The sequence below is a fragment of the Fusarium falciforme genome, chromosome 11, assembly GCF_026873545.1.
Source record: "Fusarium falciforme chromosome 11, complete sequence".
NCBI lineage: Eukaryota > Fungi > Ascomycota > Sordariomycetes > Hypocreales > Nectriaceae > Fusarium > Fusarium falciforme.
This window is the reverse complement of record NC_070554.1, coordinates 2,114,404-2,136,152: the sequence shown is the minus strand read 5'-3', so window position 1 is coordinate 2,136,152 and position 21,749 is coordinate 2,114,404. Positions and strand designations below refer to the sequence as shown.

The following is a 21,749-nucleotide window of genomic DNA, read 5'->3' as shown; positions in this document are numbered from 1 at the left end:
CACTTGATCGAATGACTGATCATGCACGTTATCGTGCAGGAACTTGATCCCGGTCCTTCATTGCTACCAAAGCGCATGTTGCCTCTTGACAAGAGAAGTGTTGCCATCACCATCGACCCCAGGCCTTTGTTACCAAAAGTCGAGCCATTGGACTCTTGCTATTAAAAGTGTGCGTACGTTTTGGCTCGAGTGCCCTACGTAGATATTGATGTAGGAGCTTGGGGTCTATCTGGTATGAAGGTTCAACAACAGGACATTGAAGGGAATCGTCTATGCAATCAACCACCTCATTTACACCTCTCGAACAGTAATCCTTGCGGCATTGCAGAGCGCCCTGAATAGGCTGTATGGCCTGGAATAGAGCTCTGGGATGGTATCAAACTCTGCCACGTTACCACTGTCCATCACAACTACTCTATCACACGTGGAAATAATTGTGTCGAGTCGATGAGCCACGGTCAGAACTGTAGCATCACCCATAACCTCATTCAGCATCACTTGAAGCTCCATGTCAGTCCTGCCGTCGATAGACGCAGTGGCTTCGTCAAGAATGACAATCTTGGATCGACGCACAAGCGCTCGGGCAATTGAGATCAGGGACCGTTGGCCATGAGAGATGTTGGCACCATTCTCCTTGACCTCCGAGTCTAGAGTCAAACTCGGACTGCCAGTGCTGAGCTCGGACCCATGGTTCTTCTCACAATCACTTCCCTGTTCCACGATTGAACTAGAGTCTGGTTGGTCGAGGCCAACTCTCCTCAAGCATTGGCGTAGCCACTCATCGTTGTACTGCTGGAATGGGTCCAGGTTGTACCGGATTGTTCCGGCCAGGAGGATAGCGTCTTGGCTAATGACTGACAAGCTTGATCGGAGAAGATGCAGGCCGACCGTGTGAATGTCCACTCCGTCGATAAGGATTCTGCCACTTGTAGGCTCAGTGATCCTCAGCAGAGCAGTTATTACTGAAATATGGTTAGTGACTGTTGAAGAACCGCAGCCCAGACGGGACAAGCGACGGGGTCAGGTACTTACAGGTCGTCTTTCCTGCTCCAGTACGGCCAACAATGCCAACCTTCTCACCCGGCTTTATATCCAAAGTAACATCTCTCAGTGCAGGTTCTAGACCGGGACGATGACTGAGCGTCAGAGACTGGAATTGGACATGTCCGTCACGCGGCCATTCACCATTCTTCAGGCCATTGTCCACATCTTTGACCTCGTGGGCAGGCTCTTGCTGGATGTCAAAAACATAATGCAGCATCCTCTCGACCGAGTTCATGTTATTCTCAATCTCGGCGCTCTGGCGAATCATGTTGCCAAAGACGGCTTGCGCTGTGACAACGTATGACAACACTACACCTCCCGATGACGGAGGAATCGTGTCTCGAAGCCCCACGACGAGTAGGCCGGCAACCAGCACGAGTGTCGCACCGCAGAGGTCCAGACGGAGGTTGAGCCAGCGCTGACACGCTACTGAGAGCCAGTAGGCCGTGTTCTCGGTGTCAATCTTGCGTGAATTGTCCGCGACGAAGCGAGACACGGCGCCGAAAGCCTTGAGGGTGGGCAGGCCGGAAAGGGACTCTCCAAAGTGCTCGTAGATGCGGCTGCGGAGCAGATTGTTGAGACGACGCAGTTCGCGCGATGAAGGGCGGAAGTACATGCCCGTCCAGGTGTAGGCGAGCAGCAGCGCGGCGGCTATTGCAATGAAGGGCGGTAGGATAATGGTCACGACAATGATGGTGCCAATTGCCTGTACCGACGTTGAGATGAAGAGTCGCAGCGTCTCACCCACGACGTTATCCACAGCGTCGACGTCCTTGCTGAACCGATGAGTGATACGTCCCTGAGGCGTCGTATCGAAGAAAGCCACGGGCGCGAGGAGTATACTCGACATGGCCGCACGGTGAAGATTGTTGGAGCACCAGAAGCAGAAGAGGGCAAATGTAGCGTTCATGCAGAATAGACCCAGAGACTGTCCAATACCGAACGCCGCGTAGCCTCCCATGTATGAGTCCTCAGAGATGGATTCGTACTTGGTATCTTGCCACCAGCTCAGCCACAGCGGAGAGACGATGCTTGAGCCTTGGTAGATGAAGATGGACGTGATGAAGAAGGGAACCGTGAGCCAGGCGTTGCCGAACTGCACGTAGCGGATGTAGGTCCTACCGCTGACTGAACCGACGAGTCTCTCCTCGCTCTGCATGATCTCGTTGCCTCGGCCCTTGAGCTGTTCTTTTGGCTTTTCAGCGACAGGGTCCCCCTCCTCGGCCTTGATTTCTGTATCCTCCGGTTGCTCGGAGTCTCCGCCAGACTGAGTCGACTCAGAGTCTGAGTCAGGGGCTCCCGCAAAGCGAGAAAAGGGACCATCTCGACTAGACAGAAGTTCATACGAGCCCTGTTCCACAATGCGACCTCCTTCCATGTAGACAATATGATCCGCCTGGCGAGCAAACACCATGGAATGCGTCACCAGAACAATGGTGCCCTCATTATTTCTCCGCGCTTGGTTGATCACCATGTCAAAGACCCGGGATCCAACGTGCGCATCCAGAGCTGAGAAACAGTCGTCAAGAAAGAGTAGCGGGCTTCTCCCGTAGATGGCCCTAGCGAGACTCACACGCTGCTTTTGGCCTCCTGATAAAGAGACACCCATCTCGCCAACGACCGTCATGTCGCCGTCGGGCAGCCTCTCCAGGTCCTGATGCAAACAGCACCGACTTAGAACTTCGTTATACCAAGTTAGATCCAGTGACCTGCCAAAGACGATGTTCTCTCGCACTGTCTCACTGAGCAGCCAGGCTGTCTGCGGGGCGTAGGAAAGCTGGGAAGATGGCAACGAGGCCTCGAGGTTGAGCTGGCACGAACGAGACTGGAGAAGTTGCATGTCTCCTAGGAGCGCCCTGAGAACCGAGGACTTGCCTGATGCAACAGGGCCAACGATACAGACAAGCTGATTCCTCTTGACCACAAGTGAATCAAGGCGTAGTCTTTGGCTTTGGCTCTTGCTCTCATTGACTGGCGAAGCTTTCTCACTCGTGTCGTCTGCCAGGAGTTCCTCGTCATCGTGGTAGGCAAATATAGCATCCTCAACTTGAATCACGACATCAGTCGATGATCCCTCACTACGGCCCGAGTGCAGTCCGGAGTCATTTGTCGGAACTACATCAGATGCGAGCATAAATGCAGCCAACCGCTCAAGTGCCGCGCGAGCATCCGCTATAGCCGAAAGTGCAACGGGCAGAGCCTGCAGAGGCGTCCTCAACAATAAGAAGAAGGCGAGCGCAGAAAAGACGACACTTGGTTCCATGCCATTCTTGTTCGTCGCTCCATAACACACTATGCTAACGACAGAGGCGAGTGTGGGGGCAGTGTATGAGACGGCGATGTTGAGAGCTCGGAGAAGCATTCTCTTGCGAATGTAGACGACTTCGTCGGACCTCAGCTTTCCGACCTTTGCGAGCAGGCTCTTCTCATAGGCGTTGGTCTTGACTAGGCGAATGGTTGATACGGCCTCAACGACGGCCTTGACGCGCGCATCAGTAAAGGGCATGCTGCCTCGTCGCAGGCGTAGTAGCATCCCCATCATGTATGTCTGCAGCGGATAGAGCAGCGCCAGAAGGCCGAATCCAGGAAGTGCGCTATAACCCAGTGACCATACCGTCAGGGCGAAGCAGAGAAGGATCTGGAGGATGCTAGTCCACGCAGAGTGAAAGAAGCCGCAGCAAAAGTCCACGCGTGTGACGTCGGCGCTCATCAAGCTCATTAACTTTCCCGTACCAAGGCCATGTTTCAACTTGGCCTTTTCGGTGAGCTGCGTCGTCGCCCTGCGATAGATGGCATGCATGAGGGCGCCTCGCAGGAGAATACCCGTCGTGTATGAGCGGTAGAAGCCATGGACGTTGGACGTGACGGAGAAGACGAGCAGAACAAACAGCCCGACCGCATAGCCAAACCCTGAGCGTAAAGCAGACTGTGATGGGTCTTTCAATGTGGCGATGAGAAATCTGATGAGAACAGGAGAGACCATTTGTGACAAGTCGCCGCATAGCTTGAAGAAACCTCCTATCCAGAACCACCGGAAGCAGACGTCGTTGAGAGCCATGGTCAAGACGGTGGCGTCAGTTGTGCGCCTCGCCCAGAAAGGTCTCCATGTGGTAAATCTAGAGGGAACTTTTTGGTTGCTGTTTTTCTCCAGCCTCTCAGACCAGCATTTTTCGAGTTTATCTGCATGGTCTTCGGCCAATCTGTTGCCGGGCATGTCATACAGGTCATCGGTTTGAAGGGGTCTGGTGTATCCAGTTCTCAAAAGAGGACTTAACCAGCTGAATAACAATATTGACAGCCAGTTTGCCGTCGACTCTGGCAAAGCTGTCTTTTCCCTGATCCCGGCATCTTCTGTGCTTGGAGATGAATGCAAGTGTCGTTCCGTCAGTGGTGTCTCGATAGGCTTTGTTGAGAGAAGCGGCACCCGTCTGTACCATTTCCTCGGTGGGAAGCTTTTCCCATCGTTGGTCGCCATGTCGGATGGTGCAGAGGGTGTCGGACTTGTCGGTCATCGAACTCCGTCGAGGCACGTCCATAAACTTGTCGATAACCCACATGTCACTGATTTTTTCGATAAGGGGGAGAAACTCTCGGATCTCTCCGATTGCGGAGCCACGGCACATGGGATGTACATGCCAGGTAGTGCATTGCGCTAAGTGTGATGAAATCCTCCGTGTTGGCTCAGCGTTGCAACCGAGTCTTGGCATTAGTCAAGGGATCCAGCGTTGCCAAGTTGTCAGCATTATATAAAGTGAGGATCTGCGGATCACGCAACAGGGTGTGTGCCAGTTCGGGAAGGTGTCCGGCCGGTGAGAGAATTGTGGTGAAGAGTGACATTCAAAGGAACCTTTCGTTCGTCCCACAAGTTCTTTCGTATTCATCATCCATGGGGTTACCCATTTAGTCAAGGTCAAGCCGTCCAATAACCATGTCTAGGGGCGGGATGAGGACAGGGGCCCCTGTTGATGGACGTCAATACTGCCGGCTTGGGTTAATTTATGCTTAATACGCCACCCTCCAGGGGCGCAGCCAAGTGCCGAAAGCTTGACATTGTGATATGCGGAGGACATACGCACTGTGAGCACCTCGCTTGCACAATTGAGCAACTTGGTTTGGACGTTGACCACTCGCATCGGGGTAATAGCAAAGCCGTGACATTGTAAATTGTAGAGTTGAATAAGTAGTCATGTTTTAGATACTTTAGATGGAGTGGTTGCCCGTCCAAGAAATATTACTTGGATCTATTACAATAATTCAGTCTGCCAACTCTGAGCTGTAAGTATTTATTTGGTTAATTCGTGATAACCCAGCACCCTTATCAACCACTAAGTTACCCGAGACCCTGACATCATTCACTAATAGTTGCACAGGTCATTAACCCTCGAAAATGGGCATTTACATCGAAGACTCCCAGTCTCACGTCGACACCCTTCTGGACAAGCCCAACAAGATATCTTTCAAACTACCCGACGGCAAGACCGAAATATGGATCGAGACCACCAAGAATAACACTGGCACCGACCATGTCGTCGGATCCGGAGACCGAGCCTTGGCTCGTTGGGCAACGGATGGTACAAAGACGAGAATCTCCCCAGCCATGGTCAACGATGACAGAGCCGAGTTTGATCAAGTCTTTGCACTCGAGCTGCTGAGCTTTGATGAAGGTTTTTCTCGCTCGCCGTTTGCCTCTGAGGGCCAACAACAAGACCTTGCTCTGGCATGGACATCGGTATACGCCTTGTGGCTGCACCCTGACCACAGAGAAGATGACCTTATTGCTATCTCGGTGGATAGCGAGCGAGTGGGTGAATACGTGCGATGCACCGGCTTGGGAGTGCTATCACCATTCTCACCAAGCACAACACCAAAAGATGCCATCTACTGGATCTCTCGTGACGTCTTCTGGCAGGGCGCAGGCGCACCAGACTCCCAGCACTGGCTCCGTTCCCGGCCTGAAGTGACTAGCTTCCCAGGCTTCAACGGCACTGTGGGCGTCTTTGCCAACCAGATGGGCTTCACGCGCAAGGGAAACGTCTGCACCGTCCATCCTGTGAGGCCAGCAAAGCCCAAGCCTGGCACCGTCATCTACTCGCGCTTCATCGTCGAGCTCGGGCAGTTGCTGCAGATCCGGCATATCGATGCCGAGAACCCTGTTCACTTTGAAACGTACAAGCGGTGGCAGAACTCGGACCGCGTTAACGCGTCATGGAAGGAGCGCGGACCGGACGAACATCATCGCAAGTATCTGGCCGAGCAGCTTGCCGATCCGCATACAATGTCATGCGTGTTTGAGTGGGACGGTGAACTCGCTGGGTACACGGAGCTGGGGTGGGCCAAGGAAGACAACGCAGCATGCTTCTTCAACTCCAACTGCAACATCACCGTCGGAGACCATGATCAAAACTCGCACATCATTGTCGGAGAGGAGAGGTTCCGTGGGGGTAAGCGGTACCAGGCTGTGGCGACGTCGATCAAGCACTGCTGTTTCCTTCGGGACCCGCGAACAAAGCAGGTCATTGCCGAGCCTCGCTTCGACTTGAGCCATGTTCATATTCAGAACAAGTATTTGCCGCAGGAGAAGAAGAAGCGGTTCCATCTGCCGCACAAGACGGCGATTCTATTCGCTCTGCAGCGGGAGAGATTCTTTCAAGAGGGGCATTTTGTCTAGGTAGTTAGCTTGGTACAGGATGTGGATAGCAAGTAGTCATCGTATGGATCATCAATGTCAGGAACTTGAATATCGAATTGAAAGGGCCGAGCCAAGCCGAGTGATCGTCGAGTCGGAGTGAAATTGATCCGATAAATATCTGAATCTGGAGTAAAATGCGTAAACTGCCCCATTCGGCAGGTAGGTCAACAAAGTTCACTAGTATCGGCCGAGTTAAAAAAGCCACCTGGTTGATCCCGGTGTCGGTAGAAGAAAAGGGGTAGTGATATTCCTTCAATGTAACACTCCCGCCCCCATTGGAGCGCAACAGGGTTTTAAGCAAATTTTCATCTCCGAGTGATTATCAATCAGGCAAATCAGGATAATCTAATCAGATGATCACTTCAATTTGCCTCACCTCACAAAACAACCAGGAGCTCACCCCGCCCCCACGAGCCATGACGACCTTGATGTAAAGTATGGAGAGCGATGAGGTAATATGGATGGGCAGATACTTGAAGGATACTTGAAGGCAAGTACAGGATAGGTACCTCAATTGTTCCACTGTGTGACCGATCGCGGCACTTGCTCGGTAGTGTTTGAATATGTAGTCAGGCATAATACACTAAACAGTAGACTTTCTCAATGGTCATGCACTCTCTAGATAGTTGCAAGATCAACAGCAACATGAACGACATGGCATCCAAGCCCCAGCCACCAGTCACGCGGCTCCGGCCACTACATTCTCTTCAACAACTGGGTACCCTATACTCAGAAACACCTAGAGATGAGCCTCAGCTACTACATTGGACAAGTTCTCTCGAGGAAGGTCCCGACGAGCAGAAATCTGTGAAAGCCTTTGTAGAGCTCGTCTCGCGTATAGTGGTGCTTGATCACGATGAGCCATACTGTATTCAAGATTCTACACGCGGTGGGCTCATCTTGGCCCGTTCCAGCTATGATGGGAGGTCAACATTTGAATTCATTCAATGTGCTAATCTTGATGACATCCCGACCGATTTTTCGATTGGCAAGGGAAAGGTGCGTTAATCTGGACAATGTTGGTAGCTCATATAGTTGACATGCAGATTAGGCCTTGCAGCTGCACAGAGATGCAGCAACCGGACAAGTAGTGTTGGCCGCTCAGGCCAACCTCATACCTGCAACAGCTCTTGATGCCCTGGGCAGGACGCTGGATGACCTCATCCTTGGCCTGAAGGAAGAATGGACACAGCCCTCTGCGCTCAACTTTCCACCAAAGTCCAGACCTCTCGCCTTGTTCCCCGAGGAGCCAGTTGGACCTGCTCTCCTTCACTGGTGGTTTGAGCAACGTGCTATAGAACATCCCGACAGGACGGCCCTGGACTTTCTCGTCAGCCTCGAAAGTGGGAAGAGGATCCAATATACCTATAAACAGGTCGAAAACGCAGCAAACGCCCTGGCGGCTGATCTGGTCGCGCAGTCACAACCCTCAGTCAAGACAGTTGCTGTCCTGATAGGACCCTGCCCGGAGCTGTACATCAGCTACTTGGCTGTACTGAAGGCTGGCATGGCTTTCTGTCCCATACCCGTGGACGCCCCTGAAGAGAGACGGGAAGCTCTGATGGAGGATCTGAAGCCAGCCGCAGTTCTGGTGGCTACATCAACGCTACCACGATCCACTGCTATCACCACGATCAGCGTGACTCCATATCTCGCAGCATGCGACGCCATATCGAAAAGACAGCCGTCGTCATCCATCAAGAAGACTGACGCTGCCTACATCCTATACACCTCTGGAACCACTGGCATGCCGAAAGGTGTGGTTGTTAGCCACATCTCAGCAGCATGCACCATCTCCGCCCTGAGCTCTCACTATGGGTTTCCCTCACCAACATCACCAGAGCCTATCAGATGGTTTCAGGGTGCAGCTCCTACCTTTGACATTTCCCTCTTCGAGATCTTCTGGACACTCAGCTCAGGTTCAACGCTCTGCTGCGCCCCGCGCGAGTCCACTTTGCAAGACATTGACAAGACTGTTACAACTCTCGAGGCCGACATGACCAACATCACCCCTTCTTTTGCCAACTTGTTGGACCCCGCGTCACTCCAAGGTCTCCTGGTTGGTGGAGAGACGCTAAATGCACGTCTACTGCAAAACTTTGCACGCAACAATCCAACTGAGGATCATGGCCATAAACCTAGAGGCATCTACAACGGCTACGGACCAACGGAGACGGCCATCTACTGCATCGCCCAGGCCCATGTTCCAGCAGATCAGCGAGGCTCCGTTCTGGGAACGCCCCTAGCTACATGCGGCACCCTCATCGTCGATGAGCAGTCGAAAACCCTGAGCCCTGTGCCCATGGGGGCTGTAGGAGAACTTGTCATCACCGGTCCCCAAGTGAGCAGGGAGGGATATCTCAACCGTCCCGACGAAACAAGCCGCGCCTTCGTGGACGACGAGAGATGGGGCAGGGCGTACAGAACTGGCGATCGAGCCAGAATTGTCTGGGACTCCCACGGCGAGCCCGCTGTTGAGTTCCTGGGCAGGATATCTGATGATCAAGTCAAACTCAGCGGAAGACGTGTCGAGTTGGGCGAGATCGATAGCGTGCTGGCTAGCAGAGTCGAGGGCGTACGAGAAGTGTTGTCCTGTGTCTGGAAACAAGAGACTTCTGGAGCTGGCTCCGAAAAGGTTGTGAGCCTCGTTGTCTGTTCCGAACTTGACTTCGAACCTGTTCGCCGAAAATGTCTCGGGGCTGCCGAACGATACCTCCCCAACTACATGAGGCCCTTCAAGCTTCTTCGAGTCGACGCACTCCCGAAGTTTGCATCTGGCAAGGTCGATCGCAAAGCTGCCTCGGCATACGTGCGGGAGACTCTGAAACACGATCACATATCGCAACAGCCAGAGCCTGCTGAAGAAGAGCCCCTGCCGGGCCCCCAAGATGCCAAGCTGGAGCAAGACCTCGTCGATATCGCGTCAGGAGTTCTGGGTGCTGACTCAATCACTATCACGGCTACCACGCCGCTCGCCGATGCTGGTATGGACAGTCTCCGCGCAATGAGGCTTTTGCGTGATATCAGGAAGAAATGGCCCAGCTCCGGATCTACAAAACACCTGCAGCCATCTTTGGCGTCGCTTCTCGATTCTGGAGCTAGTATTCGCTCCGTATTCTTCTCTTCGGTGCAAAATGGAGAAGGTTTGGCCAAGGTGCAGCGTCAACTCGCCGACTTTTCTTCAAGACACATGCCTGAGGCCCTCGAAAAGCTCAACATTGCCAGCGAGGCCGAGGTTGAGATGGTTTTGCCCGCAACATGCACACAGAGTCAGCTGGCCGTGAGCTTGGCTATGGATAAACGCAGTTACATCAGCCATTCTGTTCTGAACCTCAAACCCGACGTCTCGTCCGAGGCCCTGAAGGGGGTTGTCGAGGCTGTGATGACTGAGCAGGCCATTTACCGATGTGCAATGTTGCCGTGCGACGATTCGCTGTCACCTTTTGCCCAGGTCATCCTATCACCAGAGGCATGGCGTCGATTGGGCAGCAACTCGAACCGGGTTGTACATCGAAGAGAAAGTGTTGGCGATGTCAAAACCTGGCTCGACTTGGCTGAAGAGAACATCTCCCTCGATTCTCAGAAACTGTACCACGCACAAATAATTGAGCCTAAGTCCGGTACTGGTCTCTTGATCATCAGCGTTGCTCACTGCATCTGCGACGGCGCATCGCTTGAGGCGCTCATGAGCGATATAGCCAGGCGGTATGCTGGTTTGGAACCTCTACCGAGACAAGGCATCTACGAGGCCGTGTTGGAGTGGATGTCCAACATAAATCCCGAGACGGACAACTTGTGGCGAGAGTTAGTGAAAGACTGGGAAACTGAGAGCTTTGATGCCCTGAGCGGCAATGGATCCAAAGCATCAGAGCCTGGGCATGGCATGGTCCAGTTCACGAGCGACTTCTCGTGGCAAGCTTTGGAAGACAAGAGCAGGGCCTTGGGCGCATCTCCTCTGTCCATTCTACAGGCGTCTTGGTCCCTGCTCTTACAACTCTTCTCTGAAGCGGATACCGGAGACATCGTCTTTGGAAGCGTCATATCAGGCTCTCATCTGCCCTCCCACGCACCCACCTTTTCTGTGGTGCCATGCCGCGTGGCCCTACCCGAGAAGCAGACCATCAGCGATCTTGTCACAAACCTTGCATCTTCCTCGAGGCTAGCGCAGAGCCACCGACACACATCGTTTGGCATCTTCAAGACGTTACCGTATAGCACTGCCCTAGCCTTGCAAGCATATCCTCAATCTGATCATGAGGCAGTCCCTGTCCCTTGGACTGAGATCCAGAATCCGGCCATACGTTACGACTTTGCTATGTTTGCCGAGGTCTTGCCAGGGCAGCTCGACAAGATGACGTTCAAGCTGACATATCGCGGGGATGCCCTCTCAGCGCCCTCGGCGACATGCATCGTGAGGCAGTTTGCAGCACTCTCCGAGGCCATCCTTGACTCTTTCCCTGATGAAACGGCTCAAAAGCTACCAGCAAGCCTGCCTAGGGGCTTGCTCTCTGCAGAAGGGACAGTTCCGGCTGCAAAGCCAGAAGGAGTCAAGGATCGAGCAGAGCTACTACACTCCCAATTCGAGGACCAAGCCGTGTCAACCCCTGACCGTTTGGCCTTGAGCTTCTACACGTCCCTAGACTCGCCTCCAGTGGAGATGAGCTATGCAGAGCTAGACGCTAGAGCCAATGGCTTAGCAAACATCTTGCGCGAGGAAGACATTGACATCATCCCAATCTGCCTCCAACGCAGCGTTGAACTCTACGTCGCCATCTTGGCCATCTTGAAGGCTGGCTCAGCCTGGTGCCCCATTGATGATACGTCCCCTGTGCAGAGGAGGACTTCGCTGATCGCTCGGACCCAGAGCAAGGTATTGCTCACAACCACTGAATCATTGCATTTGGTCCAGCCTTGCCTCGACCACGAAAGTCTGGAAGGTGTGCGAATCATTCTTCTCGACCAGTACGCCCATCACAAGTCCTCAACAAGACCTGATCCGCGTCGCAGCGTCATGTCTTCAGGCACCCTCGGCGGCAAAGATTTGGCCTATCTCCTGTGGACATCAGGCACCACTGGCGAACCAAAGGGAGTCATGATTCAGCATTCCGCGGCGGCAGAAGCCATGCGCGACTTGCAAGTCCAAGTTGAGCATGACGACAAGACTGAGCAAGTACGCACGCTGCAATTCTGCGCCTACAGCTTCGACGTCTTTGTGCAGGACCTATTCTACACCTGGGGTCTGGCAGGCAGCGTCATCAGTGGCACAAGAGAACTGATGCTTGGCACATTCGTCGAGTTCATCTGGAAATCCTGTCCCACTCATGCTCATCTCACCCCGTCCTTTGGTGCGAGCATCGACGTTGAAGAGATCAGGGGATCGACTCTACAATACGTCACCTTCATTGGCGAGAAGCTCACAGAAGACGTCGCCGAGGCATGGGCGGCTCCTGGTATCACCACTCGCGCGTACAACACCTATGGTCCGGCCGAAAACGCTGTCGTTTCTACCCTGAGACGCTTCTACGGTAGGAGCAGGGATCAGGCCAAGGCTGCCAATGTTGGCTTCCCTCTCACAAACTGCACGGCCTATGTTGTCCGCGAGGTCGACAACCGCTGGGAGCTCGTCCCAAGATACGGAGTCGGCGAGTTAGCTCTGGGCGGCGCCCAGGTCGCAAAGGGCTATCTAGCAAATGAAGCTAAAACGACCAAGGCCTTTATCCAGGGAGGTCCCGGCATTGACGAGCGCATCTACCTCACAGGGGACATGGTGCGTCTCAACGACCACGGCTTCGAGTTTCTGGGAAGAAACGATGACTTGATCAAGATCACTGGCATCCGCATTGAGCTGAGTGAGATCAGCGCTGCCTGTACGAGTGTGAAAGACGAGGAGGCGGCTGTTGAGCACGTTGAGACGCTTTATCTCCCTCTTCCAGGTGACAACAGCAACAACAAAGTCGTCGTCACGTTCATCTCGGTCAAGAAAGCTGCGGTTGACACAGGCAGTATTAGAACACAGGTCTTCCAGAGGGCTAGAGATGTTCTGCCCACGTACATGGTACCCGGACACGTCGTGGTGCTCGAAACCACGATGCCGAGGACGGCGTCCAACAAGGTCGACCGCAAAGCTCTGCAAAAGATCTACGAGGAATCAGATCCAAGTAGTCTGGGTGTAAAAGATGGCTCGGCAGAATCTGACGGCCAGCAGACGAAGTTGCAATGGACCGAGGCGCAACTCTCTGTTCTCCAGATCATCGCCGACCATTTCCAGGTGGCAGCTGAATCATTGGCTCCAGATGATAGCTTGGCCTCATTGGGTTTCAGTTCTCTGCAAGTCACTAAGCTAGCGTGGTCCCTGAGGCGGCAGCTGAATCGCATGATTGGAGTTCTAGATTTAATGCGGTGCCGATATCTCGGCGAATTGGTCGACGTCGTTGTCGGCGAGCAGCCAGACCAGCTGGGGCAGCCCAACGGTGTGGTGTCCCCGGAAACTCCCTCTTGGATAGCTTCTATCAAGGACACGTTGACCGACAAGCTCCGCGGTGACATGCGGCCTCACGACACGCAGTGCATCCTACCAGCCACGCCAGTGCAAGAATCACTCATCGTGGAGACGATGCTAGAGCCCAAGGCGTACTGGGCGCATCGTGTGTTTGACCTGAGCCAGCTGGGCGAGATTGATGGCGATCGATTGAAGACGGCATGGACTGAAGCTGCGAGGAGGTTCGACATCCTTCGAACCATTTTCGTTCCTCTCACACAACTGAGCACAGAGGAAAACATCAATATCGTCACGTGGTCCTCTCAACTCGGGATCCAGTCTAAGATCCTGCAGATCGTTCGGCGCGAGCCACTTGTGAACTGGACTTGGCTATCCAGGGACAAAGACCAGGATCTAGCCAGCTGGGCTGAGAAGCTGCAGATGGAACTCACGCCGACAAGGACAACCCTACCCCCTTGGTCCGTCACATTTGCTGAGGGTGGTTGCAAATTCATGCTAAGCATGCATCACTCTCTGTACGACGCTGTCGCGTCAGAGATCCTCCTTGACACAGTCGCGAAGTTCTACGAGGAGCAAGTTGAGGGCAGTTCTGACGGCGTCTTGCAACTTGAGAGGGGTATGGAGCTGGGTCTTCTGCCAACCGCTGCCCAGCGGAGCGAGGCTTCTTCCTTGTGGAACAGTCATCTAGTGGATCTCAGGAAGACCGTTGGTGCCTTGAATGCCCCATTCCCTGACATGACACAATCCCGACAAAAGCAGATACAGAGAATCCTCAGCTCAAAGAGGGCCATCCCTCATGTATTTACCTCAACCTCACCCACCCTCCCGACACTGCTGCAATCTGCATTCGGATGCGTTCTTGCTTCATACTTAGAGCTCAAGGCCGTCATGTTCGGTCAGGTCGTGTCGCAGAGGATTCTTCACCCGGATCTCGCCCGCGTAATGGGCCCTGCCATGGCCACCATTCCCGTTGTTGTCCGAGGCAATGCCTCCTCAGCCGAGGAGCTCTGGAGCGAGATGACGGGCGATTCGGCCAAGCTCTTCCGGAGCGCGCATGCCCTGCATCCTGTGGACATCAAGAAGATGCTCAACGAGAGCAGCGGGAGTAGCAACGCTCCTTTCCCAGGCTTCTTTGTGTATCACCCGGCCACTGAGGACAATACCACTCAGAAAATTTTCCGGGAGGAAGGGCAAGCTCTGTCGCTCAACGTGGAACATCCTCTTGCCCTGAATATCTTCGAAGCCGACGGTACTATTGAACTCACTGGCGACGGGCGTCGCATCTCGCAAGCACAGCTTGATCTCATGATGGGCCAGATCATCGGCCAGGCCGAAGCTATGCTGGAGTCACCCCAGTTCCCTCTCGAGGAACTCCAACATAAAATGGACCGCAGTTTCGTTTCCATTAGTGGTCAAGCTGCCTCTGACCATGTAAGCGCAGCCAACCCAACTGAGAGACTCTCTCTGCATGCATCCGAGCATCCTGAATGGATCGCAGCCGAGGAGGTCATTTTTCAAGAGTCAGACGAAGATCAAGATGAGATCGTGACCAAAACCATCACCTACGCCCAGCTGGACATCCTCACCAACGCCATCGTCTCGAAGCTCGCATCTCACGAGCCCCGTCTCCAGCCCGACGACATCGTTGCTCTGTACATGAGCAGAGACCTCAAGTCGCTTGCAGCAACCCTGGCCATCTTCAGGGCAGGCTACATCTATCTCCCTGTGGATGAAGAGCTGCCTCTGGAGCGGAAGAGGCTCCTTATCCGTGACGCCAACGCAAAGCTCGTCATTACCACGGAGGAACTACTCGGTGGCCTGGACTTGAACCTCGACAGCGACCCAGTCGCATTGCTGATCCCAGACCTCGACGAGGTACTCTCTTGGCCCATTTCTCAGATAGAGCCTGAACAACCCGGCCACGGTGGCTACCTTCTCTACACATCAGGCTCCACAGGCCGCCCCAAGGGCGTTCGTGTTTCCAACAAAAGCCTTTGTCACTTCATTGCCTCTTTCAGCGCCCGCTTGATTGAGTGTTCACCCAGCACGGCCAACCTCGGGGGTGCCGGCAAATATCTCAACCTCACGTCCCGGGCCTTCGATCCCCACTTGACACAACTCTTTGTACCCTGGCACCTGGGCTACCGCCTCGTCATTGGCAAGGACCGTACGGCCATGATCGGTAGCATGAAAGAGGTTGTCAACGAGCTGGGAATTACGCACTTCGGGTCTGTGCCCTCTGTCTTGACCCAGCTGGGACTGCGACCTGAACAAGTGCCCTCGGTCAAGGTGGTGACGACTGGCGGAGAAAAGGCGTCGAGTGAACTTCTAGACCTGTGGTCGAGCCGCCAAGAGGGCCAGCAGCATGAGCCTGTTCTGTTCAATTTCTACGGGCCAACCGAAGTCACAATCGGCTGCTTGGGTCATGCCGTGCATCACGACTCCAACGCCCGTAATCTCGGACTTCCGCTACAGGGCCTTGAAGCCCTGCTCTTGTGTCCTGATACTGGGGACAGACAGGTCATTGCCAAGAGAGGACAGCCCGGAGAGCTCTGCATTGCTGGTCCGCAGGTGGCCATGGGTTATCTGGATAGACCTATTGAGAACGCGAAGAGCTTCCAGACCACCACGCTATTGGGTGGTGGTGAGAAGAGAATGTACAGAACAGGCGACATGATGAGGATGATGCACGATGGTACCCTCGAATTCTTGGGAAGAGCGGACTAATAGGCTAAGATCCGTGGTCAAAGGCTAGAACTCGACGAGGTCGTCTCTTTTCTGAAGTAAGCTGCTGTAGGCGAGGGCGACCTTGACTTTGCCGCTACCGTGGCTGGCAATGGCACCGACAGCTCACAGCAACTATTGGGATTCGTGGCTCGGAAGGCGACAAGTCTGCTGAAGGGCGAGATTGAAGCCGAGGTCGAGCCCTTGAGGAACCAAAGCCGGGCGATGACAGCACTACTGGAGAGGATCCAGCAGAAGTGCGAAGCTGGGCTACCGGCATTCATGGTACCCACGCTGCACTGGGTCTCAAGGATCCCTTACTTGGCCGCCTCGGGCAAGGTCGACACCAAGCAGCTGGCCAAGTTGGCAACCGACATCCTCAATTTCCAAGACGAACCTGCATCTCTGGACACCGATGATGTTCTGAGTGCCAGAGAGTCGGCGGTCGTGAAAGCTGTGGAGGAGGCTGTGGGTGTCAATGTCAAGGCCACGGCGACAAGCAGCATCCATCGCCTGGGCATCGACAGTCTCTCGGCTGTTCATCTGTTATCTCTCCTGAGAACTCGAGGCTTCCTCAATCTCAAGATGGCAGAAATTCTGTCATCTTCGTGCACAGTGGGAACCCTAGCTCGATTGGCCGATCAAGACTTGAGTAGCACATTGGTAACGACGGACGCGCCGTCGCAAGAGGTCAACACGGCCAGGGTGGTGGATCTTGGTCCAGTTCCTTTCGGTCTCAGTCCTGAAGACATCGAAGCTGTCTTGCCCTGCTTGCCTCTACAATCCGCCCTTGTCGCCAGGTCTCTGGTCTGGCTGAGCGCCAACAGCGTGGGCGACGAGGACAACGACGTCCCGTACGTGGCACAGTTCCACTACCATCTCTCCCACGGCACGGACGTCGCTAGATGGAAAGAGGCAGCCGAGCGAGTCGTTGCATCTGAGGCCATGCTAAGAACCTGCTTCGTTCAGCGGGAAGATGATGGTCGGATCCTCCAAGTTGTCCTCAAATCGCCTCCTTCACCATTCGACAGCGGAGAAGACCTCGTCGACATCGTGGCCCAGATGAATGTGCGACCACCGATCAGGCTTCAAATTAGAGAGACAGAGGATTCCGGTGAAACTGTCGTCTCACTGAAGATCCACCACGCCTTGTTTGATGGTGTGGCTATCGACGTGCTTCGGAAGAGGCTTGAGCAGAGCTACAGCGGAGAGAACCCCATCGCTGGTACAAGTCTCAGTGCGTTGACAGGCCTCTCTAATCTTTGCAACCTCTCGGACGTGCAGATGGAATCCGCAAAGCGCTCGTGGCAGGCAAGGCTACGCGGTTTGCAGCCGTGCCGTGTTGGTGCCGAAAACAACACCAGTGGCGCCATGGCTCGTTCAACCCTGTCACTTGGCTACACGGTTACCCAACTCAAGGCCAAGCTACAAGCTCAAACAACTGACATACCGGTATCAGTCTCTTCTGTCTTCCAGCTAGCGACTTCCCTCTGTCTAGCTCAACTTAGTCGACAAACATCGATCCTCTACGGCTTCGTCATGTCATTCCGGCCTCTGCTTGACCATATCATCCCAGGTGTGGACAACTTCGTCGGCCCGTGTCTCAACACTTTGATCCAATCGCTCAATCTCCAAGGCAACGAGACCCTACCCACACTCGCCAGGAGAGTCCACGAGGCACACATTTACGCCTGTCAGGGTGCGATGCCCCTCGTTGGCGTGGAATTGGTACAGCGTTGGGCTGGGTCCGAGGACAAGCTGTTCGACAGTCTGCTCAGCATCAACGTTGTCCCTAAGCGGGAGGCGAAGCTTGAACCAGGACAGATGAGTCTTGTGCGCACCCAGAGCAAGAGTGATCTGGCTTTGGCCATTGACGTCGATCTGCATGCCGACGGCAAGATCACCTTGACGCTTTCTTCGGGAGGTGCCTTGACAACACCGCAGCTGGATGACATCGGCCAGTTGTTCGAGAAGATTGTGGGCAGCTCAACCGACGAGAACGCGAGAGTCGAGGACTTTGTCTCGGTGCAACATGACGCAAACACGTCTATTCACATTGCCCAACACTCCCCTGCTGCAGCTGTTTCTGAGCCAGTTTCGACAGACAAAGGCTATCAAGAGTCCTTGGCCTGCGTGAAGAGAATCGTCAGTCGTCTCCTGCATCTGAACGCGGCAGACATACCGGAAAAGACCTCACTGTATCAGATCGGACTGGACTCCATCACCATTCTTCCATTCGTCAAGCTCATCAACAAGAAAGAGAAGATCAAGCTCTCTCCTGATGCTGTCATCAAGGCCCGAACCATCCAAGGTACTGCAAGACTTGTTCAAGAAGCAATGGCTGAGGCCATCCGCCCCGATGAGAAACAAGATACACAAGGCGGACTCACAAACAGCGTCAACGAGCAAGACGTGTACGACAAGGCTCTACAACGACTGGCCAAGGAGCTCATGTTCGTAACAACGCCCCTTCAGGAGAGTATGCTCAGTGCATCTTTAGCCGTCGAGGACAACGCTTACACCTATATCCACACCATCCAACTCTCCGAACGCGCTCTGGCAGCAGACACTCCCAGCCTAGACAACTTCTTTGCTGCTTTTGGCGATACAGTGCAAGCCTGCGAGATCCTGAGGACGCGCTTCCTATTCACAGAAGATGATGAAGCGCCTTGGGTTGGTATTGTGTCTCCTACTGAACAGAGCGATCTTGTCAGTTGTCAGGTAGTCAAAACCGGCAGGGTGCAGCTAAGGATTCATCACGCCCTGTACGACGCAGCATCGATCCAGGCCTTGTGGCGTATCCTGGGCGAAAACTACCACAAGCGACTCCAAGGCCATGATCAAGAAGCTACACTGCATCTGTTCAGACCATTTGCGAAGACAGTCGCCACTGCGCAGAGAGCCTCGGTCTCCTTCTGGACCAACCTGGTTCAAGACTACAAATACACGCCACTTGATTTCCCGAAAGACTCACTTCAGGCGTCATCCGCCTTCCACTTTACGCTGGGTGAGCAGGAGTTGTCACTTCTACAGGCAAGATGCAGGGAACTCAGCGTCACGGTCAAGGCGGCGCTTCAGCTAGCTTGGGCCAAGGTACTATGCGAGTCCGTGTATCAACAAGGAGATGTTGTCTACGGAGAGGTCATCGCGACTGGCGGCGGTTTCGCTGACGATGCCATGCTTGGCCCTACTATCAACACGGTACCCATAAGGATCAATCTGGCGGATCAGGGGACCGCCGTCGGTGTTGCAGAGGCATTGACTCGGATACAAAGACTGAACGACGAGGTGAAGGGTGACAACTCTATGGCCTCTCTCAGAAAGATCCAGACACTGTGGAGGTCTTCAAGCCGAGACGCCCCTACGAGCCTGTTCCAGAGTCTGTTTGTGTTTGACGGTGTTGTGGGATCTGCAGAGACCGACGGCGACGAACCGTTGTTCAAGCCTGCTCAAACCCAGGCAGAAGACAATGGACCTGCTTATGACGAATACCCTCTCATTGCCAGCTTCCAGATCAAGGACAGCGCCCTTCGTGGTAAACTGAGAGCCAAGATGGCACCAATGGAAGCAAGAGCCTTGGGGAGTCGCCTAGAGGCTGCGGTGAGATTCATCATCGCGGGTGAGCCAGAGGGTCCGATGCTTGATATGAGTCTCATGAAGGCGGATGCAAAGACAGAGCCCGCCCCTAACGGAAGCGCTCCGAGCGAAAAAGTTGGTCTGAACGGTCTAGCTCCAACTGCCGATGCTGTTCTAGAGTTGGTCAAGAAGGTGCTCGATACAAGGTGTAAAGGTAAGCACGTTGACTATGATACCAATCTGGTCAATGTCGGCCTTGACTCGATCTTGGCCATTCGCCTGTCAAAGCTCCTAAGGAAGAAGATGGGAATCACCATGAGCGTCTTTGACATCATCAAAGGCGCGAGCGTCCGTGACATGGCCAAGAAAATGACATCGGCACCAAAGATCATGGCACAGAAGCCGAAACCGCAGTTGCTGGTCCAGGAGGAAGAACAAAAGGAGTTGGTGGCAAAGCATCTCGGGCTTACAAAGGAGAACGTCAAGTCCATCCTGCCGACCCTCGCAGGACAGCGTGCGCACTTGGAGCAGTGGCTACACAGCGGCAAGAGATTCTTCGAGGCTCCTTGGGCGTACCGAGTCGATCACTCCATCGATGCACAGAGAGTTGCGAGCTCCTGGGCTGAGCTTTGCCGGGTCCACGAGGCTCTCCGGACAACTTTCGTCTGGACAGGCAAGGCCTTGGTACAAGTTACGCTGAGTGGGAAAGAGGGTCGGGGCTTTACAACACTCAAGGACATGTCAAAGCCCATCCGAGCTTTGATCGAAGAGCACGTCAGCGAGGAAAATGGCAAGCCGTCCGACTTCAGGCAGCCTCCTGCTCGCCTCTCGTTCCTGGAGGCTTCAGACGGGAAGGCAGTTGTGCTTCGACTGCATCACGCGCTGTACGACGCATGGAGTATCAAGATGATTGAGAACGACTTGAATGATCTGTTGAATGTTGGCAAGGTGCTGGAGACTCGCGTGTCTCTCAAAGACGCAGTTGGTCAAATTAGAGACATCAGACAACCTGATGCAGAACATGCGTACTGGAGGAATCATCTCTCGCGCGCCCAAGACACCGTCCTCAACAGCGATACATCAGCATCGGAACAAACGTCGCCTCTTGGTCGGAACTTCAAAACCATCTATCCCGATGTCATCCCCCAGAACGTCATCAAGCGCAATGCACGCACATCAGCCGCCATCCTCCTTGCCTACGCAAAGGCACTGGGTCATCTCACGAAATGCTCCCACCCGACGTTCGGCCTGAATCATGCTTCGCGATCTCTTTCTTCCGCAGACGGGACGCAAACCCTTGACTTGACGGCCGCGAGCGCGCCAACTTTGACTCTTACACCTTGTTGCGTGGACTTGGAGTCTGAACATGCGCTAGACTCTGTGCAGGACCATTTGGCGCAGCTCACCAAGTTTGCGCAGGCAGATGGTGTGCAGAAATTCTGCCCCAGGTTCAACTCGTACCTCAACGTCATCTACGTGGGAGAAAACGCCAAAAATGAGCAAGAAAGCAAGGTGCTCAGCAGGTTCAGGCTTAGCGAACCTCTCGCTTCAGATTACTACACTGTCACCGAGTCGTCATTGTCCACTGTATCTGCTATCGAAGGGCTTGAGACACCCCACTTGTACCCACACCAGTTCTTCTTCACTGTCATCGTGGGTCAAGATCAAGATGTCAGAGTGTCAGTAAGTGGTAGTGATGTGGGAATTCAAGACATAGTTGCCAAGATGGTATCGTATTTCGGATCTGAGTTGGAAAAGATAATTGAGGGGTGAAATACAGACTAGAGATGGGAATAAGGACGGGAGGAAGAGGGAAGAAGGCATGGAAAGTGGGTGGCCCGACGTGACATGTTTTTGGAGATATAGGGTAGTCCGAAACGCAGTGGAAAGTGTCAAAACATGAGACCCGACCCGACGTGCTTCTGAGGTGCTAACCCTTTTTATTTTATCAGGAAGAACTACTAGAACGAGGGTTTGTTGTAAGACTTATTATTTAGGAGATATTATTGTAGTTATTATTGTTATTCGCTACATCTTTTGTCATGGAGTTAAGGAGAGTATTGTTTTTGAGATAGACGTGCATTGTTCGTTGCTTGGGCCTGGAATAGCTGTCCCCAACAACCTACTCTAACAAGCGACCTGTCTATAGTCCGCGCTGACTACCGCAAAAGACTACAGAGGAGAACACCTTTACATAAATTCCCCATGCCTAGGTAC

The 21,749-nt window shown here is 53.7% G+C and overlaps 3 protein-coding genes across 3 annotated transcripts; 2 read left to right on the top strand and 1 right to left on the bottom strand.

The window, feature by feature from the left end:
- Positions 1–291: 291 nt before the first annotated feature.
- NCS54_01363100 (Hypothetical protein) lies at positions 292–4,519 on the bottom strand (the record flags this gene model as incomplete). Its single annotated transcript, XM_053158812.1, has 2 exons — positions 292–962; positions 1,033–4,519. The coding sequence occupies 2 exons, from the start codon at positions 4,517–4,519 to the stop codon at positions 292–294; spliced, it is 4,158 nt and encodes a 1,385-aa protein (XP_053014787.1).
- A 912-nt stretch (positions 4,520–5,431) lies between these two features.
- Positions 5,432–6,712, top strand: NCS54_01363000 (AlcB domain-containing protein; the record flags this gene model as incomplete). Its single annotated transcript, XM_053158811.1, has 1 exon — positions 5,432–6,712. The coding sequence occupies one exon, from the start codon at positions 5,432–5,434 to the stop codon at positions 6,710–6,712; it is 1,281 nt and encodes a 426-aa protein (XP_053014786.1).
- A 666-nt stretch (positions 6,713–7,378) lies between these two features.
- Positions 7,379–21,305, top strand: NCS54_01362900 (Hypothetical protein; the record flags this gene model as incomplete). The annotated part of the gene is made up of 3 exons (XM_053158810.1): positions 7,379–7,732; positions 7,785–15,927; positions 16,030–21,305. The coding sequence occupies 3 exons, from the start codon at positions 7,379–7,381 to the stop codon at positions 21,303–21,305; spliced, it is 13,773 nt and encodes a 4,590-aa protein (XP_053014785.1).
- Between the last annotated feature and the right edge of the window lie 444 nt (positions 21,306–21,749).